At 34.3% G+C, this 20,720-nt stretch overlaps 1 protein-coding gene across 5 annotated transcripts in view; it reads right to left on the reverse strand.

The window, feature by feature from the left end:
* USP15 (ubiquitin specific peptidase 15) overlaps window positions 1-20,720 on the reverse strand; it is a 117,208-nt gene that overhangs the window by 73,213 nt on the left and 23,275 nt on the right. For all 5 annotated transcript variants that reach the window (XR_008419725.1, XM_019454966.2, XM_019454965.2 and 2 more), the window contains exons 3-4: window positions 13,905-14,035; window positions 4,413-4,539 (exon numbers count right to left, since the gene is read on the reverse strand). Coding sequence is in view for 4 of the 5 variants with exons in the window: in XM_019454966.2 (XP_019310511.1) it covers window positions 4,413-4,539; window positions 13,905-14,035 (258 nt within the window). In the remaining variant the exon portion in view is untranslated. The remainder of the gene's footprint in view (window positions 1-4,412; window positions 4,540-13,904; window positions 14,036-20,720) is intronic.

Genomic DNA, 20,720 nt, shown 5'->3' on the forward strand with positions numbered 1-20,720 from the left:
TTAGATTACATGCAGGGCATGAAACAAAAGAGAATCTGAATGATTCCAAGGTTTTGAGCCTGAGCAATTGGAAGAATACAAGTGGGGACTACTTAGATGGGGAAGAATGACAGGGTAGCAGGTTTTTTGGGGGGAAGGGACAGACTTTAGTTTTGTACATGTTATATCTTGAGATTCCTATCAGGCAGAAGTGAAGTTAGGGAATGATTAAAACTGGAATTGGGAGAGTTTTGGGTAGGAGATACAAATTCAAAAGATATCGATACACAGAAAGTATGTGAAGTCAGGGCACAGAAGGATATCACCAAAGAAATGGGGAAATCCAAGGACTAAGCATGGCAATACCCTGATGTTTTGAGATCAGAAATATGAAGGATCTTTTCAGATTCTCTGAGAAGATGCAGGCAGTGAGAACTTGTGCCCTGGAAGCCATGTAAAAAGGAAATATTTGTAAATGGAAAAGTGAGTATGTATATTAATTTTTGCTGGAAGGTTAAGAAAATGGAAGACTGATATTACCAACAGATTTATCAATGTAGAAGTAGAGACCATCATAGCAGCAGTGCCAAGGGAGTGATAGGTCTGAAGGTCTGATGCAGCAGAGTCAAGTGAGAATGGGAACAGAGTAAGTGGTAGCTAGAAAGCAGGATGCTCACATTGAGATTCACCAGGTGCAGCTACAGATAACGACGATCTAGGGTATAACTAGGGAATTAATGCCTCAAATTGGATACTGATTAAAGGTCACTTGAGAATGTCAAGGTATTGAGAGGGTGTGCAGACTTTTCCACATACGAATCTGACTGTGTCAGGCAGTTAATAAAAAGCATAGAGGTAGAAAAATTATTACCTCATATAATAAAAACAAAATTGTTGTGACAAACATTTCTAGTAAGAATATTTAAAAAAGTTAAGCAATTCTATTAATAAATTTTATAGAAACAAAGTACTTTTCAATAAATTTTATAACATTGTTTTTTCCAGTGTATTTGTAAAGAAAAAATAAAAACCTAATTTTATATTTCTTATTGGAACATTTTCTATATCCGAATATGTCAATTTAAGGAGAAAAATACTCAAAGGCAAGGCATTTTGGCTCTGAATGAGGTAAATTATTTAGATCCTGCCTGTGGCTCTTATTATTATTATAAGTCAGTGTAAATAGTAGTAGCTGAAAATGAGTTTTGACTTGGCAAAACCAGAAAACAAATACTTCTATTTCTTAATTCTATTTACATAGCATATAGCTGTATTTTATGGACATAAATATTTGGATCATTTTTAATCAAGATGAGACGACAAGGAAAAAATATACATCCCATATTTCCTTTCTTATTATCCAAATTTTTTTATCATTTCAAAACTTACTTCCTTTAGAAAAACAAAATCAGCCCAATTAACCCTTGCACAGATTATATTAGGCAATAATTAAGAGATGAGACTGTGTCCAGTTAGAATATTTCCACTTGGAACCAGGGTGATCCTAAGTAAGTCTTTCAACCTTTCTAAGCCCCAACTTCATCATCTATACAATGAAGATAAAGTATTGCTGAGGTTTAAAAAGAAATTTCCTACGAAGTGCCAAAAACATAGTCCCACAACTGCTAACTACTATGATAACTATTTTATCAGGTCTCTAAAATTCCCAGTTTATTTTTAATTTTTGTGAAGGTTTTACAAAATTTCAGTTTTTGTAAAACCTTTTGCTTAGAGAGCAAACTTGCTCAAGTACAGATTACTGAACTTTAAAAACTAAGACCTACAGTAAGAAATCGTGGCCCTATATACACGTGTTGTTTTCTATTGTGATATTTTCTGTTCCATTCTTTTCACTCCCAAACTACTTATACCACCCAGAGTATTGACAAACATGCTCTAATACAGTAAGAAACTTTGGCTGTACAAAAATTCAGTTCACGTACAATTTTAAGGTATATATCCAATGTATGTAGCATTTTAAAGTATTAGTATGTTGATTAAAATCTATACAAATCATAAACTTTTCGAAGCAGATTCTTTATAAATGATTTAACTCCATAAGACAAATTCTTATGTAGTACTTAATATGAGAACTCCACACTGCTTGTACTGAAATCAGAAATTAAACCAGCTGATCTTCATATAATGAGCTTAAAAATATTATTCCGTGAACTAATGTTCTAAAATAAGATTTCTTTTATAAATTTTTTTTAATTTTAATTTTTAAAATGTTTATTTATTTTTGAGAGGGAGAGAGACAGAGCTTGAGCAGGGAAGGGGTAGAGAGAGGAAGACACAGAACCTGAAGCAGGCTCCAGGCTCTGAGCAGTCAGCCTAGGGGCCCGATATGGGGCTCTAACTCATGAACCACGATCATGACCTGAGCCGAAGTCAGATGCTTAATCAACTGAGCCACCCAGGTGCCTCTCTAAAAGTAAGATTTCTGATTGTCCCATATTTATACATAATTTTTCTACAGAAATAAGCTAAGGAGAAAAGGAAATACCAAACTCTAGTTTAAAATAACTAGAAAACATTATCTGTATAGTAGCTTCTCATTTATATTCCAACTAGCTGAACATTTCAGACATTATTTAATTTCAATAGACTACCCTTATTAGACTTTAGAGTCTTACTCTGCATATTTTAATATCATGATTAATGCAATTTTATATATATTGATAACTTAAAAAATTTTTTTTGAATGTTTTTATTTTTGAGAGAGAGAGACAGAGCGTGAGTGGGGAGGAGCAGAGAGAGAGGGGAGACACAGAATCCAAAGCAGGGTCCAGGCTCTGAGCTGTCAGCACAGAGCCCAATGCAGGGCTTGAACCCATGAACTGTGAGATCATGACCTGAGCCGAAGTTGGTCGCTTAACTGACTGAGCCACCCAGGTGCCCCTATATTTGATAACTTTCAGTTTTTCACATACAGAAGAAATGTTTTATTTTCCTGAATATGTTCCACAAGTCTAGAAGTTCAAAAGTCAACTAATTGTACATATTAATATAATAAAACAACATTTATATATGGAATTCTTACTATTTTAAGTATTCATTGTATTTTTTTAAAGTTTGATTTTGAGAGAGAGAGAGCACACGCACATGCAAGCAAAGGAGGGGCAGAGAGAGAATCTCAAGCAGGCTCTGCACTGCAGCACAGAGCCTGACGCAAGGCTCAATCTCGCAAACCGTAAGATCATGACCTGAGCTAAAATCAAGAGTCAGATGCTTAACCAACTGAGCCACAGGCACCCCTTAAGCATTCATTTCAGAAAGATGACTTAATGAGTTTACTAACTTGCATCACAAGCTTATAAATGTTCTAGGTAAATAACAGAAAATCCATACATAATATTATATTTGTAAAAACATGAGGATTAACCAAGCACTAGGTATTGAAGAATGGTGTTATTTCATGGAAAATACAGTTTTAAAAGTATCTTCTGCTGTGAAATGGGTAAGTGGTGAAAGTCAAATATACTTGTGAAATTCAGAAATATTTTTATTTGCTTTTAACGAAAGTATACTTAATGACTGGTTTCAACAAAGAAAGCTATACATAAATTTGCAATTTTTTTTTTTTTTTTGGCTGAGAAGTTCTGTTCATTAATTGCTATGTCTCCACTGTCTGTCTACATTTTCCAACAAGATCAATATTACCATTCATCTTGTTTTCCAATAACTTTATTATAAAATAACTACCTTCTATAATTTTTATTTTGAGCTGTGTTCTATGAACTACAATTTTGTTATTAAATCCATAATCATTTATTTAAAAAATATCTTATTCAACATATTCTGACCTTAAATTAAAATGTGACTTTAAAATACAATAAAAAATTGCATATATTTTAATACGCACTTATATGTGTAGATATATAAATATATAATGATATGTAGATATATAAATATACAGAGGGAGTTGAGTACACTTGCGACTATAATTTCCTAATCCACTCATTGTTAAACAAGAAAAAAATTAACATATCATAAAAATGCTAACTCTACTAAGCCTACTGCCTTATTTAAGTAGCTACTTAATTGTATTTAAAGTCCAAAGAATAAACAGGAAAAAAGAAAATAAACAGTTGTCATTTTCCATGGTAAGTAACAGTTTCCATGTTACTTACAGTTCTCTACTTTAATTTATACTCATGTTACAAACATGATATGTATTTTTTCAAATGCTAAATTAAAACAGTAATTATTTCATTTTTTTAAGTAAAATAACACAAATAATAAACTCATCTAATAATGTAAACTAGATCTAGATATGATAAATGATTCAACTCTAGGCTAAGATTTGTTGCCTCAAGCTTGGAAATCTGTAATGTTTAAGTGTAAACCTTAAAAAAGTTATCATCCTAGAAGCATATAAGAAATAGAATTACAGTTATATTTCTAATAGCAATGGACAGGATGTTGCATACCTATTGTGTCAGCTTTGCTAAATCTTCGAGTTACAACATTGTTCATGTTTCCATTTTCACAGAGCTTCAATTCTGTGAGATATACTTCTACTTTGCAGTGCTTTACAAACATACCCTGTTCAACCACCTAAAAACCAAAGGAAATCAGTTAGCCAAAGCTCAATATATTTCACTGTCTCTAACAGCAATCAATATATATCTCTAAAGAGGCTTTAGAAAAAAACTACGGATCTCCAATGAAAAACATCTATTAAGAACTGTCAATATAAAATAAAAGATACTAGATAGTTTGAAAAGCAAGAAACATATTTGGAAATTTTAATATTTAACAGAATATGAATAATCATTTTAGACATTAACTAGTAGTTTGGAAAGGCATTCTACTGATCTATGAAGATACTTTGGTATACTATAAATAACAAATACATTCAATATTTATAATGAGAAAGTTTACCCCAAATGTAAATACAGCTCTGATTAATTATCCAGACCTACTTCTAGCTTTTAGTACTTGAGCTCTAGCAGAAAACCTTTAAATGTGGTAAGTTTTATAAAATCTCAGTTAGCAACAGCTAACTCTATATGTTAATTCACTCTATATGTTAAATCTTTTAAAATAACTCCAAATTACTGCTGCCAAAATATTCAGCTATGGTCTGTAACTGATACGTTAGTTTTCCATCCTAAGATGACTTTGTTTGACCTTTATATACGCCCTTAGTAATTCTATTCAACAAATGGAAAAAAAAAAAAAAAAAAGCTGCTAAACATGCAAGCAACAAAGCAAAAAAAGAGTAAAAAAAAAAAAATATATATATATATATATTAGGGTCACCTTTTAAATAAGTATATTTCCTTTTGATCTTCTAAAGGTTAACTGTAGGATTTCAGTCATGAATACTGTTTCTGAAAATAGTAATCGGCCTGATATGTGATACATTAGACAAATATGGCAAAAGGGAGGCTCCAAAAGACTGTTGTACTCACAAGCTTAGCATCAGTTCAGTAAAGGACTTACAAATTTGTCTTTCACTTGCAGGGAAGTTGTTTTAGATCAACAAATTCAAATGTAGCTTAGCTAATATTTAATGTCCAATCCAACACTAATTTTTATGATACTCTTTCATTTATATTCTCTTAATTATACTTGTTATATTCATATTTCTAAAACAGGCCAACAGCCTGCATCTCTCCATCTTTTAATTTTACAAACTTAGTCTCTTAACTAATGAAATTTGTTTTAAATTCCTTTTGCTTATTTATTTTGAGGTTAAGAATGTAACAAAAGATACCATATCATTTAATTTTATAGGATTACTGGTAGCTATATTTAAGAAGAAAAATTAGAAATCAAATATTCCTGTAAATCATAAATTTCCACTCTGGGACTCTAGTATCTGAGTGAGAATCCTAAAATAGTATTAATACTAACCATTGGCAGATTGCTAAAACTGAGGTGGCTATAGGCCTCATTTTTAAGAGGGAAAAATGGAATGACCAATAATAGAATAGGGTAATAGGATAACAAAACAGGATAAAATAACAAAAAAGAAAATCCCTCTTTATGATTTATATTGAGATATATTTTCTTCTAAATAAGCCTATTCTTTAAAAAATGAGAATTAATTTTAATAATACCAATAGATATTTTCCTGGAAAGAATCTGGTGATTCAACTATCAGAAACTCATTGTAAACAATGAAAACAAAACACCAAGATTATTTCAAAATCCACTTTATTGGGTTTCAGGATTTTTCTCATTTTTTTTCTTTTCTCCAAAACTATCTTATACTATTAAAACCCTCATCATCAGTACTCAAAATACTACTGTTATATTTTACTTCCAAAAGTAGTGTAATAAAAAGATGTTCTTTTAAATAAATGTGAGTTTGTCCTCTCAACTGTTTTTATTTGAAAGAACCATACTATATGAATAATTAAAGCTTGAATACAGTAGCTCCACTGCAGAGAAAAATAATTACCATATTTATGTATGTGTTATTACGGTTTTATGTAGATTATTTATTTATATAACATCTTATTTATATGTATTTATATAAAGTCTACTGCCTTATTAAAAATGCACAGAAAATAACCATTTAAAATAATGACTATGAAGACTGTGCAACAGGAAGAAACAGGCTCATAAAAAACAAGGTATAAAGTTATATTTACCTAATTATTATAAACATTGAAATATATATTTGAAATTAAGACTGGAATGTGAATATTCAAAAACAGTAGTTATGTTTCAGAATTAGAGATAACCACAGAAATATTTTTTTCTAAGTGAATTATATTAATATGAATAAGAAGCAAATACAAGATGAAGTCTGGCTCCCTGTCCAAAATTTAAAACTTATGGCTAAATAAAAGTAATTCCATTAATTGATATCCACAACAAAGGTAAAATCTCTTTACTAGTGAGGGAAATAAAAATTTATATTGAATTAAAATAAATATAATTTCTATTTGTTCATTTTGCTGTGAATATTAGCATTTTCCCCCCTTTGGAAACAGCAAGTGATTTCTAAGGAAATCTGGTATCTAAAACAAGTTGATAATACGGCCTAATGGACACATTTACTATTTTTGAGGAGTTAGCTGCATTCATTTTTGTAGCACTTACTGAGTACTATGCTTATCCTAGTGGTAAAAACAGACAAGTAGTGAAGTCTAACAAAATTTCAAAATCATAGGTGTTAATACATAAAAAAATCCTACATATGATATTCCATCCACAAATATTTCAGGACTTATTTCTTCAAAAACAAGAAAACAAGGACTCAGGACCATAATACCACATCACACCTAAAAAAAACTTTAAAACTAGGGGCGCCTGGGTGGCTCAGTTGGTTAAGCCTCCAACTTTGGCTCAGGTCATGATCTCATGGCTCATGAGTTCGAGCCCCACATTGGGCTTTGAGCTGACAGCCCACAGTCTGGAGCCTGCTTCCAATTCTGTGTTTCCCTCTCTCTGTCCCTCCTCTACTTAGGCTCTGCTTCACTCTCTCTCTCTCTCTCAAAATGAATAAACATTAAAAAAATTAAAAAAAAAAACCTTTAGAACGAATCCTTCATATCAAATATCCAGTCAATATTCAAACTGCCCCTACTGTTTCGTTTTTAATATACTGTTTGAATCAGGATCCAAATCAAGTCCATACACAAAAGTCTCTAAAATGTCTTTTAACTGCAAGTTCACCATGCATTTTTTTATTCTTGCAATTTTTAGTAAAACTACTTCATATTCTTGCAATATTCAGTAAAACTACTTCAATGAGATACATTCTAAATAAGATGCATAGTTATCTAGTTGCCCCTCTTTTTGTGATGTTGGTAGGCATTAATTAACCAGTGCTGAAATCAGGGATGGGGAAACTATGACCCCACAGGCTACATCTACATCTGACTTGCCATCTATTTTTGTATAACATTCTACTAGAACACAGTCATGCCCATTCACTTATGTATCATCTATGACTGCAACCAAAACAGCAGAGATGAATACCTTCCAGAGACTACCATGGCTTGCAAATATTTACTATCTGCTCTTTACAGAAAAAGTTTGGTGACACCACCCCCCACCCCAAGCATTATTTTATTTTTGATCAGTCTTGCCCGGACTCATCTTTATTTTACTGATCTAATTTTACTGTTCTTTATGAGCCAACTTTGTTCATTTAATATAGTTTTTTTTTCTATTTTATGTTATTGTTTCTTGATTAGGCTTAATTTCCTTTTCGTAACTCCTTGAGACAAAAGATTTTGACTTCTTTTCTAAGTATTTAAGCTAGCACATTCTAAGGATGGCTTTAGTCATTCTTTCATGTTGTGTTATTATTATTCAGTTTAAAATGTTTAATTTTACATTGTATTTCTTAAGGATTACTTTACAAGTATAATGTTCCATTTCTAGATAGCTAGGAGATTATCTAGTTACCTTTTTGTTACCAACTTCTAAATTCCACAGGGGACAGAAGTCACTGAATAATTTCTAACATTAGAAGTGCATTGGAATTTGCTTGATGGCCCCGCATATGGTCAATTTTGGTAAAAATTCCACTCAGGAAGAATCTGTATTCTGCACTAAGTGCAATGCATGTCAATTAGGTCATGCTGTTTAACCACGTTGTTCAAATCTGCTTCCAAGCTCAATCATGTGGTTGCTGGCAGTTCTCAGAACCTCTCCAGCTGCTGGCAGAGAATTTAACTCCTCATTATGTGAGTGCCTCTATAGGCTGCCTGCATGGCAATATGGCTTCACTCAGAGTGACTGACCCGAGAGAGTGAGTGAGCGAAGGAGGGAGGGAAGGAGGGAGGGAGGGAGTGACAGAGAGCACACGCGTGAGTGTACACACAAAAGAGCACTTCCCAAGTTAGAAACACCAGTTATCTTTTCTTTTAGAAACTAATCCCAGAAGTGACATACTATCACTTCTGCCATATTTTACTGGTCACACAGACTAACTTTGGTACAATGTGGGAGATTACACAAGAGTATATAAGTAACAGGAGGTGGCAGTCACTGGGAAGCTTTTTGAGGCTGGCTACCACAGTCCACTCTCTGGCTCCCAGTAAGTCACAGTCCCTCCCTACAACATGCAAAATACATTTACTCCCTGCAAAGCCCCCATTAGTATCACCCAATTATAATATCAACTCCAAGTTTAGAAACTTGTCATCTATATCGGATCCAGGTACGGATAAGGCCTTGGATATAGTTTCTTAAACATCTTGGGTATAGTTCCTCTTTATCTATAATCCTGTGAACTACAATGTAAGTTTTCTGCCTACCATACACCCTAAATAAAATGGTGGGGCATACAGAAGACAATTTTTTTAGATATTCCTCTTAAAAGGGATGGGGATGGGGTGGGGAGAGAAACAAAGGAGTCAACGGTCCATGGAAATTCTGAAATCCACCTGGGCAAATACTTAAAGTTCCTTGATCAGGGCCTGAAAATGACTCTTTACAACATTGTTTGTTTCCTGAATCACCCTTTTTTTCATGAAAGTTAGCACATGTGTGCAGTTGAGTAAATTCTTAGTCTGACCTCTGCTTGTAGAAGTCTCAGAGATCAAAGGCCTCTTTGATCTTAACACTGTTTCTGTACTCCAAGATGGTAGCAGTTCGTGAAAACACCACAGGTCTCCAGTGGATCTCACTGGAGTCTCATTCCATTAGACAAAAGTCACATCCACAAATGTCCTCTAGATATGTCCTATCTTGGGTTTACGCTGAAAGCCTGAAGGGCAATGCTCTTAAGCTTCTTAGAAGCTCTACTGTTCTTAGAAGCCACATATTGAAAGGAAGTGTGAAGTACACCCTGAAATTCTTTAAAGGGCCTTTTGTCTGAACAGTATTGTGAGGTACCACCTTTGACTTCTCTGAGGTCTTAATAAAGAATTTTACAGTTGTACTCTTGGCTTCAACTTTCGTTCATGCTTTCCTGAGAGTGACTTAAGTTTGATCTTTGCTTGGGAACACATCAGAGTTTCAGCATTGTCGTCTGGAGAGGCCATTGATCTTCCAAACCAGGAAGTCTTGGCTCCTTTTTAACAGCCCTTTCTTTAGTTTCTCTCTCCCTTCTCACATGTGACTATATGAAGCACAAGAAGAAACCAGTCAGTACTTCCAATATTTTGGCATATCATTCAGCTCATTAGATATTTTTTTACCTTTCAATTTACTGCAGTTGACAAATGCTGCTAAACTTTCTGCTACCTTACAACAAAGATCACTTCTTCTGGGTTCCATTAAGATTTTCCTCACTTTCCTGTGAGCCCTCACTGGCAGCCTCCTCAAAGTCTAAAATTGTGCTATCAATTTATTCAAGGCACTTTAAGCTTTCATTAATACTCATAATTTCTTACAGCTTCTACTCCCTGCCTGGTTCTAAAGCCACACCACACTTCAAATTTTGATAAGGCAGCACACTATTTCCAGAACTACCAAAATTAGTTCTTAGTTTTCTTTTATATACTTTTTTGTTTTGTTTTGAGAAAGGGAGAAAGAGAGAATCCCAAGCAGGCTCCACGCTCAGTGGGAGCCCACTGTAGGACTACCACAACCCCAGGACCACTACCAGAGGAGAAATCAAGAGTCAGACGTTCAACTGACTGAGCCACGCAGGCATCCCAGTTACTAGTTTTCTAGTGCTGCATAATGTATCATCCCAAAATTCAGCAACTTAACATTAGTTCACATAGTTTCTGAGGGTCAAGAACCTGGAGCAGCTTAGCTAGGCTGGTCTGCTTGGGGTCTCTTATGAGATTAAGGTCAAGCTGTAGGCTAAGGCTTCAATTATCTGAAAGCTGTAATGACACTGGAGGATTCACTTCTGAGGTCACTCACATGGTTGTTAACAGGTCTCCATTTCTCTCTATTGCCCAGAGATCTCAGTTCCTTACTATATGAGCCGTTCCACAGGCTGCCTGAGTATGCAGTTAAACTTCCCAGAACGAGAAATGACAGAGTGCAAGAGGGTGTGTGCACCCAAGATGGAAACTGAGGTACCTTCTATAATCTCATCTTTTCTATTTTAATGAGGTATTATTGAAATGTAACATTAGTTTCAAATGTAAAACAATGATTTGATATTTGTGTATGTTGTGAAATGGATCACTACAAAAAGTCTAGTCAATGTCTGTCACCCTATATAGTTAGAAACATTTTTCTCTTGTGACAAGAACTTTTAAGATCTACCCTCTTAGCAGCTTTCAAAAATGCAATACAGTACTATTAACTATAGTCACCGTGCCATACATTACAACCCCATGACTTACCGATTTTATAACTGGAAGTCTGTACCTTCTGACTCCCTTTACCCTAAAATCTAATCTTGAAAGTGACACATCCACTTTAACTTCTGCCATGTTACTGCCACAAGGGACTACCCAAGGATATGGATACAAGGAGGTTGTCTTGGAGGCTACTACCTTAACTTATATACTAATATGATGTATTTTAAGTTTATGTATATATTCATCCTAATAAGATATTACTACCATTTTAAATAGTCTGCCTTAAGATTTATTCACAATATTTACTTTTGTTAATCTACATTTTTTCCTGGGTCTCCAAGCTTCCATACGGAATAATTTTCTTACCATTCTGAAAACTGCTTTGTATTTCCTTTAGTGCAGGTCTGCTAGTAACAAATTCTATCAATTTGTTTATCTGAAAATAGCTTTCTTCACTATCCGAAGGATCCTTTTCTGAAGGATCCTTTCCTTGGATACACATTTTAGGTTGGCAGTGATTTTCTTTCATCATGTTGAAGATGGTTATTGTTATTTTTCAGATTTCTTCTGAGAAATAATTTCTTTGTTTATTCTTACTTTGAAGGTAAATAGACCTCTTTTTTGGCTATAAGAGGAATATCTTTCTGCTTTTGCTATTGAACATTTTTATTGGGTATGGTTTTGTTTGTATTTTTTTGAGGATGGGTTTGTTTCACAGCATTTGATTCTGTAGCATGTTACCTTCCACTGGTTTTAGAAAATTCTCAGCTATTATCTCCAGCATTACTTCTTAAAATTTTGTTGTTGTTATTTATTTTTGAGAGAGAGTGTGAGCAGTAGAGGAAGGGGGCGGGGGGGGTGGACAGAGGATCCAAAGTGAGCTCCAAACTGACAGCAGTGAGACCGACGCGAAGCTCAAACTCCCAAACCACGAGATCATGACCCGAGCCGAAGTGGGACACTCAACTGACTGAGCCACCCAGGTGTCCCACCTCCAATGTTACTTCTATGCTATTCTGCTTTTTCTCTCCTTCTAAGAGTCCACCTGTATGTATATTAAACTAATGCACTTTGCTCAAAGTGCCTTTGCTTATTTCTGTATATTCCATCATTCAGTGTCTCTAAGCTTCAATCTGTATATATTTTTTAAAGTTTATTTTGAGAGAGGGAGGAAGCAAGAGCATGAGTGGGGCAGGGCAGAGAGAGAGACAAAGAATGTCAAGCAGGCTCTGTGCTGTTAGCACAGAGCCCGACGCAGGGCTCAATCTCACAAAACCTGAGATAATGACCTGACAGAAGTCAAGAGTTGGACGCATAACCAATTGAGCCACCCAGGTGCCCCAAGTCTATTTATTTCTACTGATGTTATCAGTTAGTTTACAAATTTTCTCTTTGGTTCTGCTTACTGTTTTACCCAAATACTGATTACTTCCTTCTTAATTTTTTTCATATTATTTTAGAATTACAAATTTTATTTGGTTAATAGTTTTAGAATTACATTTAATTCTTAACAGTCTTGAAGTCCTTCAACGGTCTTATTTTTAAACATAATAAGCACAGTATTTATTTATTCATATTTATTTTAGAGGGAGAGTGTGCGCATGTATGCACAAGTGATGGAGGGATGGCGGGGGGGTGGAGAATCTCAAGCAGGCTCCACGTCCAGCATACAGCTGGACTACGGGCTCGTTGTCATGACCATAAGATCATGACCTGAGCTGAAATCAAGAGTCAGACGCTTAAGTGACTGAGTCATCCAGGCTCCCCATAAGCACAGTATTTTAAAATTTCTGTCTGATAATTCCAGGGACAGAGAGAGAGACGGAGAATCCCAAGCAGGCTCCGTACTGTCAGCGCAGGGCCCGATCCCACAAACTATGAGATCATGACCTGAGCCTAAATCAAGAGACAGACGGTTAACCAACTAGGCCACCCAGGCACCCTAAGATTTAATTCTATACCTAAACCACCAATATACACATACAAATTGTTAATATAGCAACTCTGTAGCAGTTCCAAATAAATCCATGTATGATTTGGTCTACTACAGGTCTATACGCTTGTGTTACCTAATTTGTTTTTTTAATTGTTTCTGGGTTGAAAAAAAAAAAAGATAAATAATTATATGCTCAGAGATTCTGGTCCCCAAACTCTTCCTTCCTCTCTTCCCCCTCCCTGCCTGATACACTATTAAATACTTGTGTAAGATTGGCAGACCTACTTTAAACATTCGGTATTCTGTTAAATGACAACACCGTTACTTTCATAAATGACTTTTTAGTTCCAAAAAGTAAAAACAATGGTTTTTTTGTTTTTTGGTTTTTTTTTTTGACAGAGACTAAGAGAGAGAAAGGGAAGGGAAGAGGGAGAGGGACAGAATTTTCAGCAGGCTCCATACCCAGCATGGAACCTGACACAGGGTTCAATCTCACGAATGTAAAATCATGACCTAAGCCGAAATCAAGAGCTGGAGGCTTAACCAACTGAGCCACACAGGTACCCTGATAATGCATCATTTTTAATGTTTCTAAACTCTAACTGTAAAACTTGTAGCATAGTGGTTAAGAAAACAGGCTGCCTAAGTTTTTAAACTGATGTGACTTTCTAAAAGACCCTGAATCTATCTCTGTCCTCATTTCCTCATCTATAAAATGAAGGTAAGAATACGTACCCTACAGAGCTTCCTAAACAAAAATGTGAACTGTTGGAGAAAAATATTTTTATTCAGTTATGCTTAATACATACCTTTCGTGCTATTGGTTCCTGACCTTCCATCAACGTGTACCAGCTGACAAGTTTATTCCAGCCCTCAGTTGGCAACAGTATGTAATCCAATTCATCAATAAGATGTTCCTTAAGTGACTGGGCATCACCATCTGCAAAAGAAAATAGTAAACTTGATACGTAAAAAGAAACAATAGTACATATATTTAATACTATATAGTGTAACTATGATAGATTACTTAAATTCATGGAGACTAATTTAAATATTTAACCAATGAGTTCTGAAGAAAGCTCTGAAGAAATTCACATATAAATCTACATGTTTCAAAATAAACTGTTGCTTTCAAAAGTTTCAATGTGTACCAGTAGTCAATGAACAGTGTTTAAAGACATAATTTTTTTATTAAGCTCTTAAAAAAAATACTAAGGTGTAATCTTAAAAAAATACCAAGGGATCTGAAAGAAAAGTGTTTCCCCAATATTTCAAGTAGCAGATATTCCTCACATGGTAAAAGTGATCATTCTAGCATTAGGTGATGAAGGAAATTCAGAAGCAAATCAATAACCTTTTACAAGACTCCAAAGCATATGGGCTGGGAACCATGATGGAAATCAAAAAAGGGCACCTTGAAAACCAAATCATTACTCCAGAAGGCCCATAATCTACGTTCCTCCCAAAATCTAAAGTAGAGGTAGTTGTTCTGATGTGGTTCTAATTCTATAATCATTTTCAAAATTCTGGTTAAATTAAAAACTTACTGCAGGGCAGACCAGAGATCTAGAAGCAAGAGCATGAGTTACACCTGTATGACAGTTCTAATCTTAGACTCATTTTTTATTATCTGGTCCTGTTACCTGAATTTTCAAAGTGCAGAAACAAACACATATAGTTCATTGAATTACACACAACATAAAGATTTTCTCAATCTGACCCAGTCTTAAACTAACAAACATGGAAAGTAAAATTGTTGTTAGTAGTATCTCAGTGAGAACACATATTCTTAATTAGACATTACAATATAAAACAAGCAGGAAAAATTCTGAAAAGATTAAAAGAAAGTTATTTATTCCATCTAGCATCAATCTATGGTCAGAGAATCACACTGAACTTTGAGAAAACTTTCATGTAGAGAAGAAATGGTAAAACTCTAAGTTCTATAATACAAACTTCAATCGCAGATGCAAACTAAGCATTAATTTTTAAACTCAGTTTTTTAAAACCTTAGTTGTAATTCTAAATTCTTTATGGAAACTGATCATTTGGAACATATTTTCAGAACCTGCTGAAGGTGAAAGAGACTTACACATTGTAAACACCTCTATGCATCATATCCTATGAGACATACTACAGGAGACAACCATGTTATCTCAGTTCTCAAAGCAATCCTGTAAGATAGGTATCTCCATTTTAGATTAGAAAATATTTTCAGGGAAACTCAGTAACTTTCCCAAGATCATACATACAGAAAACTGCAGGTACTATGAAAGGTGTTACTACAGAAAACACTGTTAGCTGACTTTTCAAAACAGTATCATGAGGTAGATATCTCCAAATTAATGAGTAAACAGATTCCAGTACTGATTAACTCGCCGAAGGTGACACATACAGAAGACTGTACAAATTGGACTCAAATAGATTGGTTTACTTAAACATCCATTTTCTTTCTACTATTGACAGATTGCCCTCCAGAAAACTTAGGGAAAGAAAGAAAAGTTTAAAAATTAAGACTTTTAAGCTGTTTTCCACAATAATTCAAGAGTTTGAGTAAATGATTTTACTATGTACCAGAATCAAATAGTAACTTTATGTGTAGTGAACAATATTTGTTACTTCTGCAATTACTGACTCATAACTGATACACAATAAATTGCACATATTTAAGGTGAACTATTTGGTCAATTTTGACAGATCAATACAAATGTGAAACCACCACCATGACCAAAATGATGGATAGATTCCTCCCCATTAAAGGATTCCTAACAGTCCTTTGTAATCTCTACTTTCGTTTATCTAAGTCTACTGTCCTGTCCCCCAAAAATCACTTATCTGTTTCTCCATATTTTGCAACTATAGACTAATGTGCGCTTTGTAGTTTTATATGAAAATTGTCTTTTGTTACTACAGGCATTTTCTAGAATCTCATGTAAAAATTATATATAGTGTTTTTGTTTGGCTTTCTTTACACTGCGTAATTATCTTGAGAGCCATCTATGTTTCTACATATTAATACTTCACTGCCAGCACAGAGCCTGACATGGGGCTCAAACTCATGAAACTGTGAGATCATGACCTGCGCCAAAACCCAGAGTTGGACGCTTAACCAACTGAACCACCCAGGCGTCCCTATACTTCATTCCTTTTAATTGTTGAGTAGGATTTCATTATATGGATATACTATAATTTGTTTATCCAGTTAGCTATTGATGGGCATTTGGGGTTGTTTCCAATTTTCTCTATTACAAATAACATTGCTATGCACATCTGTGTATTAGTTTTCATATGGATATATATTCTCATTTCTTTTGGGTAAATATGTAGGAGTGGAATGACTGGTTTCTACGGTAAACATGGGTTTAGGTTTTTAAGAAATTTCCTATTTCCAAAAACAGTGTATAGAAGCTCCACTTATTTCACATCCTTGTCAACACTTGGGTATCATTCTTTTAAATTTTAATCATTTTGATACACGTATCAAACAAACATACACATACACATTTGAAACCTCATTTCTCTAATGACTAATGATGCTGATAATCTATCCAATTATGCAGTTTTTGAAAACTCCATTTTCTTTTGTGAATCATCTGTTCAAATCTTTTGCCTATGTTTTCCACTAGGTTTTGTTGTATTAATATAGTTTCAAGAATTCTTTATTCTGCATACAAGTCTTTTATCAGTTAGGTGATCTGCAAATACTTCTCCCACACTGTGGTTTGTTTTTTCATTCTTAACATTTATCATTTGAAGAAGATTTTATTACTGAGCACAGGTTTTTTTCTTTTATCAGTTTGCTTTTCATATCACATTTAAGAAATCTACCTAACACAATGTCACAAAGATTTTCTCCTATTTTTTTACAATTTATATGATCTGTTTTGAGTTTATTTTGTATATAATGCCAGGTATGGATCCAAGTTCAGTTTCTTGGCTTTTTTTTTTTTTTTTTTTTGCGAACAGATACCTAAAGCTCAAGCTCAAGCAGTATGTTTAAAGACTATCCTCTCTACTGAAATCCTCTTACATCTTTGTTTAAAATCAATTGACCACATATGTGTGCATCTACTTTTGGATTCTCTAATCTGTTCAATTGATCCTTGTCTCACACTGTATACGAATATTAACTTAAAATTGATCAGTCATAAATGTAACAGCTAAAACTATAAAATTCTTAGAAGACAACATAGGTATAAATCTTTCATGACCCTGGATTAGGGAATGCATTCTGACACCAAAACCACAACAAGAAAAAAATATAAATTGGATCTAATCAAAATTAAAAACTACTGTGCTTCAAAGACATAAGAAAGTAAAAGACAATTTACAGATTGGGAGACAATTTTTGGAGATCATATATCTGATAAGGAGCTAGTATCCAGAATATATAAATAACACTTAAAACAGAAAAATAAAAAGAAGCCCAATTAAAAAATAAGAACAGGATCTGAACTAACATTTCTCCAAAAAAGATATATAGACAGCACAGATAAGATACTTAACATCATTAATCACTAGAAAAATACAAATCAAAATCACAATGAGGTATCACTTCACACCCAGCAGGACGGCTATATTAAAAGGACAATGTGTTGGCAAGGATATGTCTGACTCTTGATTTCAGCTCAGGTCATGATCCAAGGTTATGGGATCGGGCCGTGTGAGGCTCCATGCTGAGCATGATATTTTCTCTCTCTCCCCCTCTGCCTCTCTCGCTGTCTAAAATAAAATAAAAATTAAAAAGATACAATTGGGTTTTTAAATAATCGTCTTATATCCTATAAACCAATCTCATTTATTACTCCTTAGAAACTTTGTTTTTTATAGATTCAATCAAATTTTCTGGACAACTAGGCATAGTTACCTGTGAATAAAAGCAGATTTATTACTTCTTCCTGTACAATCTGTATGCTTTTTACCTCTTTTTCTTGCCTTACTGCACTGGGTGGAACCTCAGCTGAAGACCTAAATGGACACTCTTGCTTTTTTCATGTTACCTGTAGGTTTTTTGTAGAAGCCCATTTTGAGGCTGAGGACACTTCCTTCATTTTATTCTTTTATCTTACATATTATCTTTAATTTTTCTTAATGTTTATTTATTTTTGAGTGAGAGAGAGAGACACAATCTGAAGCAGGCTCCAGGCTCTGAGCTGTCAGCACAGAGCCCAATGTGGGGCTTGAACTCACAAAGTGAGATCATGAACTGAGCTAAGTTGGACGTTTAACCAACTGAGCCACCCTGGAGCCCTGATGTATTAACTTTTAAATATATTTTTCTATATGATACATATATATATAAAATATATATATATGTATATATGTGTGTGTGTGTGTGTGTATATATATATATATATATATATATATCTTACACATACATACCCATTTCATTGTTGGACTTTATTTACTAAACTTCTGTTTAGACAACATACGTAGACAAGAGTTTTCTTTGGATGTCTGTAAGATTTTGGTATCAGGGTAATGATGGTTTCATAGCATGAGTGGGAAAGTATTAGCTTCCAATTTTGGAAGAGTTTTGTAAAACAGGTATATATTTCTCCTGTAAATATGTGGTGGAATTCACCAGTGGCACCATTTGGATCTGATGGGTTTTTCTGTGAAAAATTTTAAGCTACAAATTCATTTTCTGTAATTGATACAGGGCTATTCAGGCAATCTATTCTTTTGGAATGAGCTTTGGCAGTTTCACTTTTTTTCATCTGGTTTGTTGAATTTAATGGCATAAAGTTCGTAATAATTCTTTATTGCCCTTTTAATAGTTGTTGATTCCGAACTGGTGTTACCTCTCGTGTTCTGATATTGGCAATTTTGTCTTTTCTTTTTTCTCTCTTTTTTTTTTTATGTTTGTTTATTTTGAGAGAGATACAGTGTGCATGTGTATACATAAGAGTAGGAGAGGGGCAGTGAGAGAGGGAGACAGAGAATCCTAAGCAGGCTCCTGCTGTCAGCACAGAGTCTGACACAGGGCTCGATCTCTCAATTTCACGAACTGTGAGACCATGACCTGAGATGAAATTAAGAGTCGGATGCTAGTCAGAAACTAGATATGGACCCATTTTATTATTTCACAAAGAACGAGTTTATTTTTCCTTTTTTAAAACTGACATATCATATTATATTTGTTTTGAGAAGAACCAATTTTTGGTTCATTGATTTTTTTTCTCTATTTTTCTATTCTCTAATTTCTATTCTGAAATTACTTTCTTCTAAGTTTAATCTGTTCTTTTTTAGTTTCTTAAAAACTGTCACTGATTTGAGAGTCTCATTTTCTTTACTGATATATTATTTATGTATTATATAATTATATATTAATATAGTCACTCCAGCTTTCTTTGGATTAGTGTTAGCACAGGTATTACTTTTCTATATGCTGTATAACAAACTAATGCAGCGGCTGAAAACCATAACCCATTTACTATCTCATAGTTCTGTGAGTTACAAGTTCGGGGGGCTCAACAGACTTCTCTATTTAGGGTCTCATAAGGCAGAAATCAAGATGTCAGATGGGCTGATCTCCTAACTAGAGACTCTGGGGAAGAATTTGCTTCCAAGCCCATTCAGACTGTTGGCAGTATTCAGTTCTTCATGATGCCAGGACTGAGGTGGTCTGTTTCCTTGCTGGCTGTGAGCCAGGGTCTCTCTCTGTTCCTAAAGGATCCCCTGCCTTCCTTCTCACATGGCCCCTTCCATTTTTAACCAGCAATGATGTACTGAGTAATTCTCATGCTTTGAATCTCTGACTTCTACCAGCCAGAGAAAAGCCTCTGCTTTTAAAGAGCACTTGTTGTTAGATTAAACCTGGTGGGATAATCTCCCTTTTGCCATACAACATAAATAATCCTGGGAATGGTATCTCATCCTAATTCCCATGCTCTACCCATACTCAAAGGGGAGCTGATTATATAAGAGAGAGAGCAGTCACTGGGAGTCAGTCTTAGAATTCTGCTTACCATAACATGCCATACTTTTTCAATTCTTTTAATCCATTTGTATCTTTATATCAAAAGAGGGGTTTCTTATAGACAGTACATAGTTAGGTCTTATTTCTTATCCAATCTCTACCTCTAATTAGGGGTATTTACATTTAATGTGATTATTCATAGAGAAGAGTTTGAATCTACCACGTTGCTAATTTGTTTTGTATGTTCCATTTGTTAATTTTTTCTACTTAAAAATTTTTTAAACATTGATACTTCTCCTCATTATGCATATTTTTCTGCTTCTTTGCCTACCAGGTAATATATTGTTAGATCCAAGACATTATAAATTTTATCCTGTTGGATGCTGAATATTTTTGAATTTCTCTAAGTACTCTTGCATTTTGTTCTAAGATATAAAGTTTGATGCTTTCAGGATAAAAGGACAGGACGATTAATTTTGCCCTATTACAGTGGAAAAACTGTTCGCAGTAGTATACTCCATGAATTATAAGGCTTTCCACTCTGTTATGAACACTTTATTCTTGGTCCTATATGAGCCCCAATGATTGTTCCCTCTAATTCTTTTGGGAGCTTCTTTCCTTGGCCTTGGGTACCCCCTTCACATACATGAGCTAATCAACACTCAGTTGGAGATATATATGAGAGAGACTCTGTATATCTCTA

The sequence above is a fragment of the Panthera pardus genome, unplaced genomic scaffold, assembly GCF_024362965.1.
Source record: "Panthera pardus isolate Hobbes unplaced genomic scaffold, ASM2436296v1 HiC_scaffold_6, whole genome shotgun sequence".
In the NCBI taxonomy this organism is placed as follows: domain Eukaryota; kingdom Metazoa; phylum Chordata; class Mammalia; order Carnivora; family Felidae; genus Panthera; species Panthera pardus.